Genomic DNA, 23621 nt, shown 5'->3' with positions numbered 1-23621 from the left:
TTGACTTGCCCAGATAACCAAGTCAGATATATCAGGATGGTTACAGATTTAATCTGCCTTTATGCTGTGTTAGCTGTCTTTTCCCAGAGTGTTAAAATTGACCTTTGAACCTAGGAATACAGGAAAATGGACGATGCATGTGTAAAAAAAATAGTACACCAGTATGAAGTTGCACTTTGAAGGAAGAAAAAAGGTTAAGGGGGTTGGAAAGAAACATTGTTTGGATAATTTATATATTATTATGATTGTAATTTTCTAAAAGCTGTGATGTATGCTGGGATTCAGTTGCAGAATATATGTCTCTTTCTTTGGCACTGTATCCAAATGGCCACTGTACACGTGTGAGCTTTTGGGCAGGGAATAGATGCCTATGAGGTATCATTAGATTAAAATAGGCAAATATGGTACCCATATATTTTAAAAAAGGCAAATAGATGCAGATAATTATTGACACATGGCTTGCTTTCATTCCATGTGAAATAATGTTGAGGTGAGTTTTTTTGTTATCACTACACTGCAGGAAGAGCCATTTGGCCCATCTAGTTTGCACCAACCCTCCGAAAGAGCTCCCTTCCTCTGCTCACCCACACTCACCCTATCCCCCATAACCCAATAACCCCACCTACTAACCTTTGGGCACTAAGGGGCAATTTTAGCATGGTGAATTCACCTAACCTGCACATTTTTGGATTGTGGGAGGAAACCCACAAAGACAACATGTCAATATCAGGGATACAATGGTCTACTGTACAGGTGAGTAATTATCACTGTCAAAATGAGTTCATGTTGTTTCTCTTCCTGTACCTAATAAGGCAGACTTTAATCTGTTCCCATAGTGAGGTGCAAAGATCAGATTGGAACTGTTTAGGTTTTTGTGGATCGAGCTGACATTAAACAGTTAATTGGGTGTGGCAGGGTGGTGGTAGATGATGGCTCGTCAAAGCTCTGATAATGTTCCGAACTGTGTTTTTGGAGCCGGAGTTTGGGGGAGGGGTGGGTGGGGACCAGGAACTGGGAGGTAACAAAAGTTTAAACTAGTCGCAAGTGTTGAAACCAATTTTAAAACTTTGCCACACCCTTACTGGTAGCAAGAATGAACCCATTCCAAAACTGTTCATTCCAGAATCGTAATAGGTGGTGTGTTTATCTTGTTTTATTCTGTGGATTCTCCGGTGCCCCTTCTCTCCTGTGTTAGATGCTAGTATGTACAATGTGTGGATCACCATTGGCTTTCTTTGCGGGGTGTTGTGTACTTAAATGAACTTTAATCCGGTGTTATGCAGCCTCGGTATTACAAAGGGTTTATTACCCAAGTGCTGAAGTCAACATATTTCACAGAACCATTTTTGATACTTCACCCTGTCATTTGGACTCATTAGCTGTGTTCTTTGTGTTATCTCTCTGTCTCGCTCTCTCTCGCTCTCTGTCTCTCTCTCTCTCTCTCTGTCTCTCTCTCTGTCTGTCTCTCTCTCTGTCTCTCAGACTGCAAGTGGTAATTCTGATTATTTGGTTCAACAATGTAATTTGCATTTTACTGAATACTGGTGATTGGGAATTCGGAATGTCAGAATGGAGAATATACTGATATTGCAGTATGAAGAAAAGTTTATATTCCGAGACTAGACATGTCCAAAGTACGACCTGGGGGCCGAGGTGGTCTGCAAAACTCCTGTATGGGGCTCCTGGCACCAGTTTTCAAAATGTCGGTCCAAGAGGTGAATTTCAATTGAAGATTATTCTTGGAGCTGCTCCTCCAATCACAGGCTGGTTCTCTCCCGCTTTTCTCACTAGTCCGCCTATCAGCAGCAAATGAGGGAGCAGAACTGTGATTGGAGGAAAAGTGAACACTGCAGTGGTGAGTATGCAGAGGGCTGAGGGGCCGAGAGAAGCAAATAAACAACGAGGCCAGAGCCCAGGCAGCCAGGTCCATCTGACCTGAAGCCCTGGGGGGGGGGGGAGTCGGAGTTGGGGGCCCGGGATACTGCCATGGTGCATATGTGGGAGGGAGGGTGTCTGCCCTACGCCCAGTCTCACGTTTCTTACTCTTCCCCCATCACGCCACCACATACACACACACACACTCACTCACTCACTCCACCCACATGCACTGGTCCTCTCGCATGCTGGTTATTTGTATTACATACTCCTTTTTAACGTAACAATTTATTATGAGGGTATGGCTGTACTTTTGCTCAGCAGTTGTTTCATTCTTAAAACCTTCAACATTTATTTTAGTTTCAGTTTATTTTTGACCCAAACATTGGACAGGATCTACCAGTCAAGTTGCGCCTGAAAAGCAGCGCAACGCCACCAGTAGATGCTGGGAATTCCCACTTCCGGGATCTACCCGGCTAACCACAACTCGCAAGATTTAATGCGATCTCGCAAGACGTTGTGATGTGAATCCCGCCCGTCGTGGGTGGGATGACTTTCTGGCAAATTTGCATGTTACAGTGACATAGCTAGTCTCACTTTACTATGTGTTCCCAAGATCAAAGAAAGACATGAACTCTAACCCCGTCATCTTGGAGATGTTGGGAGAGCACAGTTCAGTGCTGGCCTCCACAAATAGGGACCAGATGGAACAGCCCTTGTGGGCTGGCACTGCCAAGGTGCTGAGCTGGTATTTTTTGCATGGAGGTAATCGGGCCAGAGTGTACCCTGCGCGGGTGTGGGAGCTGCAGGAGGGAGGTGGGGGTGGGGGGTCAGCGGGTGAGTACTGGACGACGAAGGGTACTCTGACAGTTGTGTCCCGTGGAGAAACTACAACATCTTCGCAGCCTTCAACACGTCATCGATGAAGACGTACATCTTGCCAAGGTCATCCCCACACCCCACACTACTTGCCTTCAAACAACCGCACAAACTCAAACAAACTATTGTTTGCAGCAAACTACCCAGCCTTCAGAACAGCGACTACGGCACCACACAACCCTGCCATGGCAATCTCTGCAAGACGTGCCAGATCATCGACATGGGTACAACCATTACATGTGAGAACATCACCCACCAGGTACGCAGTACATAGGGCAGCACAGTGGTTAGCATTGCTGCCTACATCGCTGAGGACCCGGGTTCAAATCCCAGCCCTGGGTCACTGTCCGTGTGGAGTTTGCACGTTCTCCCCGTGCCTGCGTGGGTTTCACCCCCACAACCCAAAGATGTGCAGGTTCGGTGGATTGGCCACGCTGAATTGCCCCTTAATTGGAAAAAAATAATTGGATACAAAAAGGTACGCAGTACATACTCGTGCGACTCGGCCAACATTGTCTACCTCATACGTTGAAGGAAAGGATGTCCCGAAGCGTGGTACATTGGCGAGACCATGCAGGCGCTGAAAACAGCGGATGAACGGACATTGTGCGACAATCGCCAGGCAGGAATGTTCCCTTCCAGTTTGGGAACACTTCAGCAGTCAAGGGCATTCAGCCTCTGATCTTCGGGTAAGCGTTCTCCAAGGCAGCCTTCAGGACGCGTGACAACGCAGAATCGCCGAGCAGAAACCTATAGCCAAGTTCCACACACATGTGTACGGCCTCAACCGGGACCTTGGATTCATGTCGCATTACATTCACCCCCCCCACCCCCAAACATCAGGCTTGGGCTTGCGAAACACTACCAACTGTCCTGGCTTGAGACAATTCGCACCTCTTTAACCTGGGATTACCCCTCTCTCTGGATCTGTAAATACTTAATTACCTGCAAATGCTTGCATTCAAAGTATTGTCTTGCATCTTTGACTTTGTCCATATATATGTTTCTGAAACCTACCTCTTCATTCTCCTGAGGAAGGAGCAGTGCTCCGAAAGCTAGTGATTTGAAACAAACTTGTTGGACTTTAACCTGGTGCTGTAAGACTTCTTACTGTGCTTACTCCAGTCCAACACCAGCATCTCCACATCATTTCTCCTTCATGGAAGAGAGAATTATTCATGCTTTTACATTCTCCTGTGCAAGATTGTCACTCTTGGTGTGTGGGTGTGTAGGTGTGTAGTCTGACTGTCTAGTTGTGACCATCACACGTGAGTCCTGATCCATTCCATTTTCCAACACACTCTTTGGCTATCAATTAAGAGCAGGAGCCATGATGTTAAAAATAAAAACTTTGCTAGCCCAAGGTCACCACGTTCAATTATTGTGCAGAGTGGGAATGGAACCATTCGACCTGTAAAGGTCCGTATACACTGTTTACCAACTCATTGCGCCTGCTGCACAAAGTCTATGAAAACATATATATGTTCCAAGTTTGTAATTACCTTTTGGGAAAGTCATTTTCTTCATCTTATCCCGCATTTCCAACCTGAGTATTAAGTAATTTATACATCTCACGGATAAAATGTGAAATATATCTACTTTACGATAGAAGGATGCCATAATTCATCACAATTATCAGGATTGCTAATTATTTGCAGTTTTGTGCCGTGGGAACACATCCAATAAGAAAGGAGTTGACACAAAACTGACTTTTGGAGTTCTCACATAGTAGAGTTTAATTCCATCGATTTGAGCTTGGCTCCAATCATGTTCTCGAGGTGGGAAGATAATGTGGAAACCCATTCCACCCTCCAGTTTTATCACAATGCAAGATGGTTTCTCACAAGCGCAGGAGATAAAAATCCAACGCAGCTCTTAAATTACACAGGTGAGATGTTCACAGATTTGATTCTGGGTCTGTGTAGAGTCAGTTAATCTGAAGCATGGTATGAACTGAGGTGCAGCAATTGGCCTCATACTTCTGGATGAAGAAAGGGGGCCAGGATTTCTGCTGTTGCTGGCGATTCCATTATTCCTAGCAGAAGTCCTTGCATGTGGCTGTTCAGGATCGAAGCTTCAGACTGAGTGAGAGGTGAACAGAGCACCAGTTGGGAGGTATGAAGAAGACCAGGCAAGCGCTGGCATCTTGTCTCAGGGAATCGGGGAGAAGTGGTCAGCGGGAGTAGGCTTACTTGATCAGAGCCAGAGGCCAGCCAGGCAAAGCTTTTAAAAAAAATAAATTTAGAATACCCAATTAATTTTTTTCCAGTTGAGGGGCAATTTAGAGTGGCCAATTCACCTATCCTGCACATCTTTGGGTTGTGTGGGGGGAACCCACGCAAACACGGGGAGAATGTGCAAACTCCACATGGACAGTGACCCAGAGCTGGGATCGTATCTGGGACCTCAGCGCCGTGAGGCAGCAGGGCTAACCCACTGCGCCACCGTGCTGCCGGAGCCAGGCAGAGCTGAGAGTGAGAGGGCTGGGTAGCAACTGGACCTGGCAATGAGGGTGAGATTTTGGCTTTCTGTGCCTTGCATTGTGTGAGCTGAGGGTGAGTGGGGTCTGGAGGGCTTGACCTAATTGGGAGCAGGGCTTGATGTCATTTGGGGCAGGGCATGACCTGGGCCCCCACAAAGAGGGAGATTGCGGGGCCTCCAAGGTGTAAGTCCGTCTTTGGAGTGGGTTTTTATGTGTATCTGTATCCCAGTAAAAAGCAAGCTTCTCAGGCAAGGAGAGAAGATAAAATTGACAAGAAGCAAATATTTGCAATTAGTGGTGCCACTACCTGTTCAGTAGCCTGAGGGAAAACAGCTGTTCCATAGGCAGCAGTGCTGCCAGTGTCAGTAATGGTGGTGTAATGTATAAGGGGCATACGTGCATGTATTTTCATGCCACGTGGCTTTGATATCTTTACAGTTAAACATCAGTTTAGCTCACTTTCTTACAAATTGGTTCAGTTTCCCCACGCACTGTCTTGAAGCTGGACCAGTTTGATTTTCACATATCAATTAATTTACTTGGTTTGGGGCATATTAAGTTATAAAATGTAGGTCCTTTTTTTTTGTTCATTTAAAAACCAAAGCATTATCCTGTAGAGAGTTAAGACTTTATAGCATTAATTGTCGTTCCAACAACTGCATGTATACGTCCAATTTCTTTCTTCGGTGATGAACACTTGTAATCAATCATAGCCCATTTTAGTTTAGTGTGTTTTGTTTTCGGTATGAGGCTTTTTGAACAAACAGGATTGGATCTAAAACTGAGATTGAGAAATGGGCTAGGAATAATACCCCTCATCCTATAATGCCACTTTCGTTAAGAAAGAAGGCACTGGTGCTTTGGGCTGCCATTAAAGTTGTGACTGGTTTTAGCAGACATTTCCCAACCCTTTTGCCAAATGACATGATTGGGATTCGAACACAAATGCAGTTAAATGAAACAAATAAAATGGAACAATGAGAGAATTTGTTGTTTCCTCAAAACCTCCATGAAAGAGAAATACCAGCCAACATTTCTCCATTTCCCATGTATTGGGTTCCAATCTTCTTGCTTGCAATTTTAATTTGACCAGCATTTGTTTCCTCCAAATTACTATTATTAACAGTGTCATCTGAAATGCCTGTAGGCAATGGAGGTAATAGTATAATCAAATGAGTGAATCCTCTGGCTTGATAACAAGTGAGATAACAAGTGAGAATTCTAATATTAGAGTGAGAGGGAAGGCGATACTGGAAAAAGAAAATCATCAAAATAGCAGTGGCAAAGGGCAGCACGGTGGCGCAGGGGTTGGCACTGCTGCCTCACGGCGCCGAGGTCCCAGGCTCGATCCCGGCTCTGGGTCACTGTCCGTGTGGAGTTTGCACAATTTCCCTGTGTCTGCGTGGATTTCGCCCCCACAACCCAGAGATGTGCAGTGTAGGTGGATTGGCCACACTAAATTGCCCCTTAATTGGAAAAAATGAATTGGGTACTCTAAAATTTTTTTTTTTTTAAATATAGCCGTGGGAAAGGATGGGATTAAAAACATTGGAAGTTTTGAAATTGGATTAGCAAATTAATTATTTCCTGTTTATTCACAGTTTTCCTCAAATTCAACGTCTATCCTTGAATTATATCGTTCAAATGGAGAAAATCTGGAGCAGAAGAGTGAGGTAATGATATTTCTGAGTGATGCTTAAATAATACTCCAATACTTCAGTGTAATGCACAAATATCTTTAGATAATACTAATTACGTTTCTTTTTCATTAGCAAATGTCGGTTGGTGCAGAGTGGAAAAAAGTAAAATTGATATTTCACTTAGTAGTAGAGGCACAACGTATTTTTTTGGAAAACATTTTATTAAGGCATTTATGATTTTATAACAACAAATTCAAATGTAAACATAACTCAGTTGATAACCTTCCCCCAACCAACAACCATACCCAGCCAACATGGCTTACACACACAGTTCCCCAGTCCCCCCTCCTCCACTCACTGATCCCACATAATCTATCTCCATCTACCCCCCTCCCTAAACCGCGCCCCCCACCCCACCACCCCCCTCTGGGCACAACATTTCTAACTATCCTTTATACTTAGTATTTACCAAAACTGCCACAGCCCCAAGACCTCTGTTATTGTAATGAAGTTTAATGCTGTGGTTGCATAGCAACACCCAGCCTCACTCATCCATTAGAGGATTTGTTTTGACTTTCTGTCCATGGTGACTGACTTGTCACTTCAGTAGTTTTCCTCCTGCCCTCCTCTATTTCTCTTCCTCACTCCCCTCTGTCTGGTTCCATGGACAGCAGTGGCTACCGAACCAGAATCTTCATATTAGCTGAGGCAGCAGCAATTGAACAATGGCGTATCACAGTCCAGAAATGGTGCATAAACAAGGAACTTTCGAACTTTGATGAGTTCCCGCTGCTTGGGGCGCTAAAGCTAATTGTGATGAGCTGCTGTCCTGACTCAGATTATTTAAGGCACAGAATATCTGTAGTTGTTATTTCCCTTACTCGATTGTGTCTTAACATTGGTAGGCATCTCATGGTTTGATCTACCTAAATAGAACATAGAACAGTACAGCACAGAACAGGCCCTTCGGCCCTCGATGTTGCGCCGAGCAATGATCACCCTACTCAAACCCACGTATCCACCCTATACCCGTAACCCAACAAACCCCCCTTAACCTTACTTTTTTTAGGACACTACGGGCAATTTAGCATGGCCAATCCACCTAACCCACACATCTTTGGACTGTGGGAGGAAACCGGAGCACCCGGAGAAAACCCACGCACACACGGGGAGGACGTGTAGACTCCGCACAGACAGTGACCCAGCCGGGAATCGAACCTGGGACCCTGGAGCTGTGAAGCATTTATGCTAACCACTATGCTACCGTGCTGCCCCAGAAATGTCATAGAGTTCTTTCCGTAAATGTAAATCAGACATGCTTTGGATAATCCAACTGTAGACCATGATGTGATGACACGATGGCAAAACAATAATTACAACTGTGCTGGATACCTGTCAATATGTCAACTCGGCATGCATCCTTCACTTTTGAGTCATAGAACATAGAATCCCTACAGTGCAGAAGGAAGCCATTCAGCCCATCGAGTCTGCACTGACTCTCTGACACAGCACTCCACCTGAGCGCACTTCTCCATCCTATCCCAATAACCCCTTAACCAAACCTGCACATTCCTGGACAGTAAGGGCAATTTAGCATGGCCAATCCTCCTAACCTGCACATCTTTGGACTGTGGGCGGAAACCAGACCACCCGGACTGTGGGCGTATACCACGCAGACGTGGGGAGAAAGGGTAAACTCTACGCAGACAGTTACCCAAGGTTGGAAATGAATCCGGGTCCCTGGCGCTGTGAGGCAGCAGTGCTAACCACTTCACCACTGTGCTGCCCTCACTGGAGGCACTGGTGAAAGGCATTGGTGGCATTGTGCCACCTTGCCGCCCCAAGTCCAAAAATGAATATCGGGAGGGCATCAGAGTTGAGCCTAATTATGCTATTATTCAGTATGAACTTGCGCACTGTCCGATGGAATATAGTGATTGGGTGCATGAACACTGGTTCACTTTTCTTCTCCCTACCATGCTGCCAACCCAGTGTAGGAGAAGCTTGGGTATTGATGGGTGGTGTGTTGATGGTGGTCAGTTTTACTGTACTTACTGCCATTCCAGCTGAGACGAACTTAACAGGCATCGTAGGACTGTTCATATGAGCCCTGATTGATAGAATTTGTTGCTAGGTACGTGATGGGGATGCGGTGGTTTGAGCAGTGTCTGAGGCTGCTGGTGCAGTTGATAGGACAAATTTGAAGCTGCGTTCATTGACCGTGACCACTTATGTGAGGCAATTGAAATTCTTGTGGCATCTTATGCAGCTCTTTCAAGGCTTGACTCGTGACGTTGATTCCTGACACTGACCTCTATGATTATTTGCTTCCACGGCTTTTTGACCATGTGTCTGGAGAGCCTCCTTCTTTACAGTGGATACAGGAAATTCTCCTATTTCACCAATGCCTCCAGTGAGGGCGGCACAGTGGTGTAGTGGTTAGCACTGCTGCCTCACGGCGCCGGGGAATCCAGGTTCGATCCCGACCCCGGGTCACTGACCATGTGGAGTTTGCACATTCTCCCCATGTCTGCGTGGGTCTCACGCCCGCAACCCATAGATGTACAGGGTAGATTGACCGGACACACTAAATTGCCATTTAATTGGAAAAAAATTATTGGGTACTCTTAAGTTTTAATAAAACATCTGAAAACCTCAGAGCCTGCTGTCTGCCATGTTGTGCCATTCTTCAATGTTTCCAAGGTCAGATTCACTTCTTGTACAGCTCCCAACACCTATTCTTTGGGGGGTATAGGCGAGGTTTAAATGGTGCTGGCCACTAATGATATTGGCTCCCTGTTGTTGTGATGAGCTAATGAACAGCACAGTTAGTGTGGGTTGGATGTGGGGGTGGTTCAACTCAAATTGGCATGCTATGCGCATCTATGGATGTGAATAATGCCTATTCCTGGGGGCTGTCCATTTTAGCCCACCCTTGATTATTTGTCAAGGGTCTTACAAGATGGATAAGGAGAACATTTTTCAAGGTATGTTTACGAGGGCAGGAAGGTTGGAATGTTGATCATAATTCGGGAAAAGAAGAATTGGAACTTAAGTCGCATTTCTCCATTTTGGAGAATCGTGCCCATTGTACTTGATTGATCAAGTATGTTAGTATTTGTCAGTATTTTCATAATGTTATGCAAGTGACAGAAAAATATAGTGCGGGTCATGTTACACCCACATTAGCTGTCAACAAGAATGGTGATATGGGTGCAAAAATATTGCGAGAGTCGGGGCGGTTCTGGATTTTCATCGCCCCTTGTCAATGACGTAACCTGAACCTCATTTTACTTAATTTGAATGCATTTTAATGTAATTGATGAGTCCCCGACACATGATTCCTCTCTCACTTGATATTCACACCCTTGCGGAGTGCCCCCGAGACTGAGGTGGTGGTGGTGAGGGAGTTGGCCCCAATACCTGTGAAATGGGAGGCCTGATTGTTGCGTTGTGATTGGGGGAGCAGAGGGGGGAAACCTCGTTTGCACTGTGGTTTGGGGGAGGGGCTAGATGCTTGTGCGGGGGTCCTTCGAGTCTGTGGAGGGGTGCTGGTGGGGTTGTGTTTACTTGCTCTGCTGATCAGGGCGTCATTTACAGATGGCGCCCCGGTCTCTGTGGAGCCGACTGTGTAGGCTCTATCAGGCCCCGCCCTGCCAGAGTGACAGCGAATACCGTGCCCACTTTGTTTTTCTGGAAAATCTGGTCTGAACATTTTGCCAGAATATACGGTGTAAAAATTCAGCTGTGCAGCTAGAGAGCTAAATGTCGATTTTCAATCAGAACCCGACACTCTTGGAAAAAAAATATGGAGAAATTCCACCCATTGGCATCATAATACATAATTTGTAGAAAGTAGTATTTTGTAAAATGATCCAGTGCGATAGTATTGATGTTGATTCCTTCAGACATATTAGCCTGTATACTGACTTTGCTAGAGATGTAATTGGGACAGATCTAGTTCTAATGCCTGCTTTATCTACTCCTTATACACCCCCTCTACTTTTTGCAGGGCATTATAGGCAGTGATATAGAGTACCCAATTATCTTTTTTTTCCAATCCATCTAACCAGCTCATCCTTTTGGGTTGTGCGGGTGAAACCCACGCAGACACGGTGAGAATGTGAAAACTCCACACACAGTGACCCTGGCTGGGATTCAAACCTGGTCCTCAGCGCTATAGTCCCAGTGCGAACCACTGTGCTGCCCGGTGCAAGGCAATGATATTTGATGATCTGTGTACAAACATTGGCTATTTAATCTGATGAAATGTGTCAGGTGGATGTAGCTTTAAGAAATTGATGTTTATCAAATAGTTACAGTGATGTCAGTGTGTGAGTGGACCTGGGCTGTCATGGCTTTTACTTTCGTTCTGAACTGGCAGCTTCCATGTTTTTAGTTTCATTTTCAGAGTTCAAACAAGAAGCTGTATATCTCTCTGCAATCTAAAGACTGTCTCCAAATCACTTGATGATTTCAAAGTAATACCTTTTCTGTAGAGAATTTAAACCTGCTGTCTTTATTTAAAAAGGGTTTAACTTATGTATGTTGTTTGGGAAGTCATTAAGGGTTATTTATAGAGTACTGTATCTTTTGGGGGCTGGTCAGGGTTGGTAGTTGATAAACTGTTTACTGTGTGTTTATAAAATGTGAACTGGATTCATAGAATAAATGTACATCAGTGTGCATTTTAAAAAAGAAAAGGGGCCTCACGGTAGCATGGTGGTTAGCATCAATGCTTCACAGCTCCAGGGTCCCAGGTTCGATTCCCGGCTGGGTCACTGTCTGTGTGGAGTCTGCACGTCCTCCCCGTGTGTGCGTGGGTTTCCTCCGGGTGCTCCGGTTTCCTCCCACAGTCCAAAGATGTGCGGGTTAGGTGGATTGGCCATGCTAAATTGCCCGTAGTATCCTAAAATGTAAGGTTAAGGGGGGGGGGGGGGGGGGGTTGTTGGGTTACGGGTATAGGGTGGATGCGTGGGTTTGAGTAGGGTGATCATGGCTCGGCACAACATCGAGGGCCGAAGGGCCTGTTCTGTGCTGTACTGTTCTGATTCTATAATAAACGTTTTTGTTTAAAAATACTTTAGTTCTCTGTTGTATCACACCTGTAAAGTGGGCCCTTGTGCTCCCCAGAACCAAAATATCTACCAAAAGTTGTGGGTCAGGTGAACTCCATGATGTCCTTTAGGGTTCTCTAAACAGTGGCCCATAATAAATGTAACGTCTTTCCCTTCACTTTGCAAATTTAAGAAGGCAAACTTAGAAATTGAGCTGATAATAGTGTACTTTGATTGAAGGATCAGAACTGTAGTGATATTCCAATAAGTTTGGACAGGCCAGTGAAGTTTCTGCTTGCTTGCAATTTTCAATTTTATTTGTCCTTCCCTTTCGATGATTGGTTCTTAAAGTACAGGAACACTAGATATTCTTTAACAACTTGGCCAAATAACAATTATTCAAATGTAAATCTTGACGGTAGCTGGGATTTTCTGGTCGCACCCACAGCCGCGATCTCCCAGTCCTACTGAAAATCATTAGACGTCTGGCTGGCCTCTGCATCCACCAGGGTGAGGGTGAGTGTGGAGGCTTTTAAAATATTACAAAGAGAATTTACAGATTAATTTGATTCTGATTTAAACTAGAATCCACAGATCAGTAAGTCAAGCAGGAATCTCTACAATTAGGTGATAATAATCTTTATAAGTGTCACATGTAGGTTTACATTAACACTGCAATGAAGTTACAGTGGAAAAACCCCTAGCCGCCACACTCCGGCGCCTGTTCGGGTACACTGAGGGAGAATTCAGAATGTCCAATTCACCTAACAAGTACGCCTTTTGGGACTTGTGGGAGGAAACTGGAGCACTCGCAGGAAACCCACGCAGGCACTAGGAGAATGTGCAGACAGTGACCTAATCCGGGAATCGAACCCGGGTCCCTGGTGCTGTGAAGCAACAGTGCTAGCCACTGTTATATAGCCAGATAGCAAATCTGGTTTTTATTTCCCCCTTATTCATCACTCAGTAATCAAGAAACTGGTACCAATTCATGCATACATAGAAACATACATAGGAAATAGAAATATAAGGTCATCCCTTATACAGTTGTTTCGTAAGACCATAGGAGCAGAATTAAGCCACTCGGCCCATCGTGTCTGCTCCACCATTCAATCATAACTGATATTTTTCTCATCCCCATTCTCCTGCCTTCTCCCCATAACCCTTGATCCCCTTATTGATCAAGAACCTATCTATCTCTGTCCTAAAGACACTCTGTGATTTGGCCTCCACAGCCTTCTGTGGCAAAGAGTTCCACAGATTCACCACCCTCTGGCTGCAGAAATTCCCCCTCATCTCTGTTTTAAAGGATCGTCCCTTTCGTCTGAGATTGTGTCCTCTGCTTCTAGTTTTTCCTACAAATGGAAACATCCTCTCCACGTCCACTCTATCCAGGCCACGCAGTATCCTGTAAGTTTCATTAAGATCTCCCCTCATCCTTCTAAACTCCTGCTAAACTCTTAACGAGCACAGACTCAAGAGTCCTCAACCATTCCTCATACGACAAGCTGTTCATTCCAGCGATCATTCTTGTGAACCTCATCTGGATCTTTCTGAGATACGGGGCCCAAAACTGCTCACAATACTCCAAATGGGGTCTGACCAGAGTCTTATATAGCCTCAAACGCCTGCTTCGCCATTCATTATGATCATGGTTGATCATCAAGTTCAATACCCTGATTCTCCCCCACCCCCATCTCCCTTGATCCCTTTAGCCCTAGAGCTTTACCTAACGCCTTATTATACAATGTTTTGGCCTCAACTGCTTTCTATGGATAGTGAATTCCACAGATTCACCACTCTTTGGGTGAAGAAATCTCTCCTTACCTCAGTCCTAAAAGGTTTACCGTATTTATCCTCAAACTATGACCCCTGGTTCTGGGCTCCCTCACCATCAGGAACATTCTTTGTGAAACTACCATGTCTAATCCTGTTAGAAGTTATAAGTTTTTATGAGATCCCCTCTCGGTCTCCTAAACTCCAATAAATATAATCCTAACTGATTTAGTCTCTCCTCGCGACAGTCCCGCCATCCCAGGAATCAGCCTGGTAAACCTTCACTGCACTCCCTCGATAAGAACATCCTTCCTCGGATAAGGACACCAAATCTGCACACAATACTCCAGGTGTGGCCTCACGAATGCCCTATACAATTGCAGTAAAACATCACTATTTCTGTAAAATCTTCTCACTGTGAAGGCCAACATACCATTTGCCATCTTCACTGTCTGCTGTACCTGCGCACTTACTTTCAGCGACTGATGAACGAGGACACCAAGGTCTCGCTGTGTATCCACCTTTCTCAATTTACACCCATTCAAATAATAATCTGCTTTCCTATTTTTGCCATGAAAGCAAATAACCTCATATTTATCCATTTATAATTTATACTGCTTCTGACATGCATATACCACTATGACAATAAAAAGTATTATATTATATTATCACTCAACCTGTCCAAATCCTGCTGCACATCTCTGCATCTTCCTTGCAGCTCACCCTCCCACCCAACTTTGTATCATCTGCAAATTTGGAGTTAATACATTTAGTTCCCTCGTCCAAATCATTAATATATAATGTGAACATTTGGGGTCCCAGCACAGATCCCTGCGGTACCCCAATAGTCACTGTCTGCCAATCGGAAAAAGACACATTTATTCCAATTTTTTTGCCTCCTGTCTGCTAACCAGCTCTCTATCCATCTCATGACGTTTCCCGCAGTCCCATGCTCTTTAATTTTACATAGTAATCGACATATCATCTTTAGGCTCTCTGCTAAACTCAGCAAATTTGGTGCAACCTGCTTACAGTTTGTAGCATTCAATAGAATTTTTTCAGTTCACACTTCCCAATGATGTGTGTTTTTGTGGTATAACCATCTCTCTCTTTTTTAAATTTGGAAAATGTTTTAATTGTTCTGTTTTGGTGCTTTGGAACAAGTTACTGTTTAGCCCATACTAACTCACTGCATACTTCGGAGAGTGGGAAACTAGTACCATGCAGTGTTACTGTGGATGCTTACAGCCTGCCCACAGCATCACTTCCTTTGCCTCCCACTTAAGAGGATTTTGAAAATCCTGAGCAATTAAGTATGTCTGCATTTCGCAGGAGGTATAAAGTAATCAGTAAGAATGAACACCAACACCTCCTCCACAATAGTCCTCAATACCGGGGCCCCGCAAGGCTGTGTACTTAGCCCCCTACTCTACTCCCTGTACACACACGACTGCGTGGCAAAACTTGGTTCCAACTCCATCTACAAGTTTGGTGACAATATGACCATAGTGGGCCGGATTTCGAATAACGATGAGTCAGAATACAGGAGGGAGATGGCGAACCTAATGGAGTGGAGCAGCGACAACAATCTCTCCCTCAATGCCAGCAAAACTAAAGAGCTGGTCATTGACTTCAGGAAGCAAAGTACTGTACACACCCCTGTCAGCATTAATGGGGCCGAGGTGGAGATGGTTAGCAGTTTCAAATTCCTAGGGGTGCACATCTACAAAAATCTGTCTTGGTCTACTCACGTTGACGCTACCACCAAGAAAGCACAACAGTGCCTATACTTCCTCAGGAAACTAAAGAAATTCGGCATTAACCCTTACCAACTTTTACAGATGCACCATAGAAAGCATCCTATCGGGCTGCATCACAGCCTGTATGGCAACTGCTCGGCCCAGGACCGCAAGAAACTTCAGAGAGTCGTGAATAACGCCCAGTCCATCACACAAACCTGCCTCCCATCCATTGAATCCATCTACACCTCCCGCTGCCGGGGGAAAGCGGGCAGCATAATCAAGGATCACTCCCACCCGGCTTACTCACTCTTCCAACTTCTTCCATCGGGCAGGAGATACAGAAGTCTGAGAACACGCACGAACAGACTCAAAGAAAGCTTCTTCCCCACCGTCATCAGACTCCTAAATGACCCTCTTATTGACTGACCTCATTAACGCTACACCCTGTATGCTTCATCCGATGTCAGTGCTTATGTAGTTACATTGTATATCTTGTGTTGCCCTATTATGTATTTTCTTTTATTCCCTTTACTTCCCATGTACTTAATGATCTGTTGAGCTGCTAGCAGAAAAATACTTTTCACTGTACCTCGGTACACGTGACAATAAACAAATCCAATCCAATCCAATAATGAATAATTTGGGCGAAGGCCAAATTACCCTAAAATTCAATATCCTTTAATTCTGCAGAAACTTTTTCATATGTATTCATGCTTTTGAATGTTTTATCTGCTTGTTTTGCAAATGCTCAAAGGCACAGTTTTTTAAGTGTGGAATTTTGTATCCGCTCAGTTACAGTTAAAGTATTATTGCTTCTTTTATATTATTGGGTTGGATATGATGGCAAGCATGCCATTAACAGTAACCTTGTCATATAAATAACTTGACTCACTTTCTGTTGAAAGTGCCAAAAACTTATTGGGATGGAGTTTTCATTCCTTGCTTCCAATTATACTATTGAGCTTGCCACGTTTGACCTCACTCAGCTTAGTCCACTGAGAGGTTCACCTCTTAATCCACTCGCACAGGGTGGCAGAGGATCTGCACTTCCTCAACCTTGAATAAATGTTTTTGGTTCAACAAGAGGACAGGTACTGTTGGACCTGGTTCTGGGGAATGAGTTGACCCCAGTGGATCAATTAACAGTTGGAGAGCATTTAGGAGATAATGAATTGTTGTATCATAAGGTTTAGGTTGGCTATGGAAAAAGACCAGGTACAATCTGGAACAGGGATAATTAGTTGTGGGAAAGCCGACTTTGATGGGATGACAATGCATCTGAGTCAATTGACTTGGGATAAAATGTGGCCAAAAAGAATGTGGGTGAACAAGCGAGCCACCTTTAAAGAGATAGTATTGGAGGAGCTGTCAAGGTATATTGTCTTGAAGGGAAAAGGTGGAACAAATAAATATGGAACACTCTGGACGAAGAAGGAGATGGAGGCGAAGATGAAAAGGAAGCAGCGAGTGTGTCAGGTAGCAAATACGATGGCAAATCAGATTGAACATCGAAGGACCAGAGGGGAAAGTGAAAAATCTCATCAGGAAAGCAAGGACAGAGCATGGAAAGACTGGTAGTTAACCTGAAAGGGAATCCCAAGGTCTTCTATTAGCATTTGAATAATAAAAGGATGGTAAGTAGCAAATAAAACAGTGGAGCCGATGAGTGTGAGGTGCTGTCAGGGAAGGCAGTACAATGCTCCTCCTGCAGAATGTTTGAGGTGAGGGACGCCGTCAGTGTCCCTGCTGATTTCATCTGTGGGAAGTGCACCCAACTCCAGCTCCTCAAAAACCGTGTTAGGGACCTGGAGCTTGAGCTGGATGAACTTCGGATCATTCGGGAGACAGAGGGGGTCATAGATAGGAGCTTCAGGGAAGTAGTTACAACAAAGACTGGAGATAGATGGGTAACTGTAAGCGGGACTGGGAAGAAGCAGTCAGAGCAGGGACCCCCTGCGGTCGTTCCCCTGAGTAACAAGTATACCGTTTTGGATACTTGTGGGGGGGGGACTTACCAGGGGTAAGCCATGGGGTACGGGCCTCTGGCACGGAGTCTGTCCCTGTTGCTCAGAAGGGAAGGGGGGAAAGGAGTAGAACAATAGTAATTGGGGACTCAATAGTCAGGGGCACAGATAGGAGATTTTGTGGGAGCGAGAGAGACTCACGTTTGGTATGTTGCCTCCCAGGTGCAAGGGTAAGTGATGTCTCGGATCGTGTTTTCCGGGTCCTTAAGGGGGTGGGGGAGCAGCCCCAAGTCGTAGTCCACATTGGCACTAACGACATAGGTAGGAAAGGGGACAAGGATGTCAGGCAGACCTTTAGGGAGCTAGGATGGAAGCTCAGAGCGAGAACAATCACAGTTGTTATCTCTGGGTTGTTGCCCGTGCCACGTGATAGTGAGATGAGGAATAGGGAGAGAGAGCAATTAAACACGTGGCTACAGGGATGGTGCAGGCGGGAGGGATTCAGATTTCTGGATAACTGGGGCTCTTTCTGGGGAAGGTGGGACCTCTATAGACAGGATGGTCTACATCTGAACCTGAGGGGCACCAATATCCTGGGGGGAGATTTGTTAGTGCTCTTTGGGAGGGTTTAAACTAATTCAGCAGGGGCATGGGAACCTGGATTGTAGTTTTGGGGTACGGGAGATTGAGAGTATAGAGGTCAGGAGCACAGATTTGACTTCGCAAGAGGGTGCCAGTGTTCAGGTAGGTGGTTTGAAGTGTGTCTACTTCAATGCCAGGAGTATACGAAATAAGGTAGGGGAACTGGCAGCATGGGTTGGTACCTGGGACTTCGATGTTGTGGCCATTTCAGAGACATGGATAGAGCAGGGACAGGAATGGTTGTTGCAGGTTCCGGGGTTTAGGTGTTTTAGTAAGCTCAGAGAAGGGGGCAAAAGAGGGGGAGGTGTGGCGCTGCTAGTCAAGGACAGTATTACGGTGGCGGAAAGGATGCTAGATGGGGACTCTTCTTCTGAGGTAGTATGGGCTGAGGTTAGAAACAGGAAAGGAGAGGTCACCCTGTTGGGAGTTTTCTATAGGCCACCTAATAGTTCTAGGGATGTAGAGGAAAGGATGGCGAAGATGATTCTGGAAAAGAGCGAAAGTAACAGGGTAGTTGTTATGGGAGACTTTAACTTTCCAAATATTGACTGGAAAAGATATAGTTCGAGTACATTAGATGGGTCATTCTTTGTACAATGTGTGCAGGAGGGTTTCCTGACACAATATGTTGACAGGCCAACAAGAGGCGAGGCCACATTGGATTTGGTTTTGGGTAATGAACCAGGCCAGGTGTTAGATCTGGAGGTAGGTGAGCACTTTGGAAACAGTGACCACAATTCGGTGACCTTGACGTTAGTGATGGAAAGGGATAAGTATACCCCGCAGGGCAAGAGTTATAGCTGGGGGAAGGGCAATTATGATGCCATTAGACATGACTTAGGATGTGTTGGTTGGAGAAGTAGGTTGCAAGGGTTGGGCACACTGGATATGTGGAGCTTGTTCAAGGAACAGCTATTGCATGTTCTTGATAAGTACGTACCAGTCAGGCAGGGAGGAAGGGGTCGAGCGAGGGAACCGTGGTTTACCAAAGAAGTGGAATCTCTTGTTAAGAGGAAGAAGGAGGCCTATGTGAAGATGAGGCATGAAGTTTCAGTTGGGGCGTTTGATAGTTACAAGGAAGCGAGGAAGGATCTAAAGAGAGAGCTGAGACGAGCAAGGAGGGGACATGAGAAGTCTTTGGCAGGTAGGATCAAGGAAAACCCAAAAGCTTTCTATAGGTATGTCAGGAATAAAAGAATGACTAGGGTAAGAGTAGGGCCAGTCAAGGACAGTGATGGGAAGTTGTGTGTGGAGGCTGAGGAGATAAGCGAGATACTAAATGAATACTTTTTGTCAGTATTCACTCAAGAAAAAGATAATATTGTGGAGGAGAATACTGAGACCCAGGCTATTAGAATAGATGGCATTGAGGTGCGTAGGGAAGAAGTGTTGGCAATTCTGGACAAGGTGAAAATAGATAAGTCCCCGGGGCCGGATGGGATTTATCCTAGGATTCTCTGGGAAGCCAGGGAAGAGATTGCTGAGCCTTTGGCTTTGATTTTTAGGTCATCATTGGCTACAGGAATAGTGCCAGAGGACTGGAGGATAGCAAATGTGGTCCCTTTGTTCAAGAAGGGGAGTAGAGATAACCCCGGTAACTATAGGCCGGTGAGCCTAACGTCTGTGGTGGGTAAGGTCTTGGAGAGGATTATAAAAGATACGATTTATAATCATCTAGATAGGAATAATATGATTAGGGATAGTCAGCATGGTTTTGTGAAGGGTAGGTCATGCCTCACAAACCTTATCGAGTTCTTTGAGAAGGTGACTGAACAGGTAGACGAGGGTAGAGCAGTTGATGTGGTGTATATGGATTTCAGTAAAGCGTTTGATAAGGTTCCCCACGGTCGGCTATTGCAGAAATTATGGAGGCTGGGGATTGAGGGTGATTTAGAGATGTGGATCAGAAATTGGCTAGTTGAAAGAAGACAGAGAGTGGTAGTTGATGGGAAATGTTCAGAATGGAGTTCAGTTACGAGTGGCGTACCACAAGGATCTGTTCTGGGGCCGTTGCTGTTTGTCATTTTTATAAATGACCTAGAGGAGGGCGCAGAAGGATGGGTGAGTAAATTTGCAGACGACACTAAAGTCGGTGGAGTTGTAGACAGTGCGGAAGGATGTTGCAGGTTACAGAGGGACATAGATAAGCTGCAGAGCTGGGCTGAGAGGTGGCAAATGGAGTTTAATGTGGAGAAGTGTGAGGTAATTCACTTTGGAAAGAATAACAGGAATGCGGAATATTTGGCTAATGGTAAAATTCTTGGTAGTGTGGATGAGCAGAGGGATCTCGGTGTCCATGTACATAGATCCCTGAAAGTTGCCACCCAGGTTGATAGGGTTGTGAAGAAGGCCTATGGTGTGTTGGCCTTTATTGGTAGAGGGATTGAGTTCCGGAGCCATGAGGTCATGTTGCAGTTGTACAAAACTCTAGTACGGCCGCATTTGGAGTATTGCGTACAGTTCTGGTCGCCTCATTATAAGAAGGACGTGGAAGCCTTGGAACGGGTGCAGAGGAGATTTACCAGGATGTTGCCTGGTATGGAGGGAAAATCTTATGAGGAAAGGATGATGGACTTGAGGTTGTTTTCGTTAGAGAGAAGAAGGTTAAGAGGTGACTTAATAGAGGCATACAAAATGATCAGAGGGTTAGATAGGGTGGACAGCGAGAGCCTTCTCCCGCGGATGGAGGTGGCTAGCACGAGGGGACATAGCCTTAAATTGAGGGGTAATAGATATAGGACAGAGGTCAGAGGTGGGTTTTTTACGCAAAGAGTGGTGAGGCCGTGGAATGCCCTACCTGCAACAGTAGTGAACTCACCAACATTGAGGGCATTAAAAAATTTATTGGATAAGCATATGGATGATAAGGGCATAGTGTAGGTTAGATGGCCTTTAGTTTTTTTCCATGTCGGTGCAACATCGAGGGCCGAAGGGCCTGTACTGCGCTGTATCGTTCTATGTTCTATGATGAGGGATAAAAAGGGGACTGGCGTGTGGCGGCAGGACAGGTAGCAGAGGTATTAAACAAGTAACTTGCATCTGTCATTAGAAAGGAAGAAGATGAAATGAAAAATGAAATGAAATGAAAATCGCTTATTGTCACGAGTAGGCTTCAAATTAAGTTACTGTGAAAAGCCCCTAGTCGCCACATTCCGGCGCCTTTTCGGGGAGGCTGTTACAGGAATTGAACCGTGCTGCTGGCCTGTCTTGGTCTGCTTTCAAAGCCAGTGATTTAGCCCAGTGTGCTAAACAGCCCCCCAGGCTGGGGTAAGAGAGGGGGTAACTGGCACACTCGAGGCATTTACAGTTGAGAAGATTAGAAAAGCTATCGTTACTTGAAATTGATACTGCACCAGGACTGGATGAGATGCACCCAAGGACACTGAGGAAGGCGTGAGTGGAATTTTCAGAAGCACCGATGATAATCTTACATTCTTCTTTAGACACAAGACTGGTGCTGGAGGACTGAAGAATGTACAAATGTTACACCCATGTTCAAAAAGGGATGCAAAGATAATGCCGACAACTGCAGACAGTTTGACTTCAGTGGTAGAGAAACCTCTGGAAACTATAGTGTGGGTCAAAATCAGTTGCTCCTTAGACAGGTGTAGGATAAGTAAGGAAAGCCAGCATGGATTCCGTAAGGGAAAATCATGTTTAACCTATTGGAGCTTTTTGAGGTGGTAACAGAGAAGATGGATAAGGGTAGTGCTGTTGCTGTGGTGTATATAGATTTTCAAAGGCATTTGATACAGTGCCACACAACAGACTTGCGAGTAAAATTCTACCTCATAGAATAAAAGGGAAAGTAGGCACTTGCATAAGAAATTGACTGAGTGGCCGGAAGTAGAGGGTATGATAGATAGTTGTTTTCAGATTGGAGGAAGGTTTGTAGTGGAGTTCGCCAGGGGTCAGTGCTGCAACCCTTGCTCTTCCTGATATCTATGAATGACCTAGACTGTGGTGTCCAAGGCATGATTCCAAAATTTGCAGATGGTAGGAAGATTGGAAGCATTGTCAATGTTAGCCAAGCCTTGAACTTCAAAAGGACATTGACATACTGGGCAACCAAGTAGCAGGTCAAGTTCAATTCAGAGGTGATTCAGTTTGGCAGGAAGAATGTGGAGAGACAGTAAAAAATAAAGGGAGAAACTCTCTGAAGGAGGTGCCGGAACATGGGGACCTCAGTGTATATGTTCATATGTCATTGAAGGAGGCAGGGCATGTTGAAAGAACAGTGAAGTTAGGGCAGCACGGTAGCATGGTGGTTAGCATAAATGCTTCACAGCTCCAGGGTCCCAGGTTCGGTTCCCGGCTGGGTCACTGTCTGTGTGGAGTCTGCACGTCCTCCCTGTGTGTGCGTGGGTTTCCTCCGGGTGCTCCGGTTTCCTCCCACAGTCCAAAGATGTGCGGGTTAGGTGGATTGGCCATGCTAAATTGCCCGTAGTATCCTAAAATGTAAGGTTAAGGGGGGGGGGGGGGTTGTTTGGTTACGGGTATAGGGTGGATGTGTGGGTTTGAGTAGGGTGATCATGGCTCGGCACAACATCGAGGGCCGAAGGGCCTGTTCTGTGCTGTACTGTTCTATGTTCTATGTTCTAAAGCATGGTATCCTCAGTTTTATTAATAGGGGCATTTGAGTATAGGTAAGGAGGTCACGTTGAACTTGTATAAGACACTAGTTAAGACATCTGGAGCACTGCGTCCAGTTCTGCGTGACATACTAGGAGGAAAGATGTGTAGACTCTTGAGAACAGAGGAAATTTACAAGAATGATTCAAGGGATACAAACTGTAGCTATGAGGATAGATTGGAGAGGTTGGATCTGTTTTCCTTCGAGAAAAGAAGGCTGAGAGGAGACTTGATACAGGTATTCTAGATTCTGAGGGAAATATGCACAGAGTAAATAGTGAGAAAATGTTCCCTTTCAAGAGTATATCAAGAACCAGAGGGAGCAGATTCAGAATAATGAGCAAAAGGAGTTGAAATGATCTGAGGAAAGAATTTTTTCACCCAGAGGGTGGTTGGGGTTTGGAACAAACTTCCTGAAAGGGTTGTAGAGGCAGGTTCAATTGAGGTATTTAAAAGGGAATTGGATTTCTATATCTGAAAAGAGAATGTGCAAGGTTTGTTCAAATTTATGTTTAAAAAAAATAAATTTAGAGTACCCAATTCTCCTCCTCCTCTCCTCCCCCCCCCCCCTAACCACTGCGCCACTGTGCCACCCCTGAGAATGTGCAAGGTATCGGTGATAAGGCAGCAGAGTGTGATTAGGTAGACTACCCTTTTTGCAATCCAGCCGCAGACTCAATGGACTGAATGGCCTCCTTCTGCACTGTAAAGATTCTGCGGTTCTGGGTGTTTCGCTCAGAGTGGCAAAATTATAGCCTTGACTTGGTACTAATTCTGTGGTAGTATTAAAGCTTCATCTGTAGCTTTGGAGCAAGTTGTGCAGAGACGCTTGATAGGCTTCATCAACTGGCGGCCAAACTGGAATCACGCAGAAACTGTTCAGTAGTGTAGAAGAACCTTGTGTGTAGTTGGTCTCAAATTCAGAACCTCGT

At 45.1% G+C, this 23621-nt stretch overlaps 1 protein-coding gene across 5 annotated transcripts in view; it reads left to right on the top strand.

The window, feature by feature from the left end:
* Positions 1–23621, top strand: part of LOC119951340 (Krueppel-like factor 12) — a 210150-nt gene that overhangs the window by 22088 nt on the left and 164441 nt on the right. For all 5 annotated transcript variants that reach the window (XM_038774459.1, XM_038774461.1, XM_038774462.1 and 2 more), the window contains exon 2: positions 6838–6909. In XM_038774459.1, the coding sequence (XP_038630387.1) occupies positions 6838–6909 (72 nt within the window). The remainder of the gene's footprint in view (positions 1–6837; positions 6910–23621) is intronic.

The sequence above is a fragment of the Scyliorhinus canicula genome, chromosome 17, assembly GCF_902713615.1.
Source record: "Scyliorhinus canicula chromosome 17, sScyCan1.1, whole genome shotgun sequence".
In the NCBI taxonomy this organism is placed as follows: Eukaryota; Metazoa; Chordata; class Chondrichthyes; order Carcharhiniformes; family Scyliorhinidae; genus Scyliorhinus; species Scyliorhinus canicula.
The sequence above is the reverse complement of the archived record's forward strand: the minus strand, read 5'-3'. Positions and strand labels throughout refer to the sequence as shown.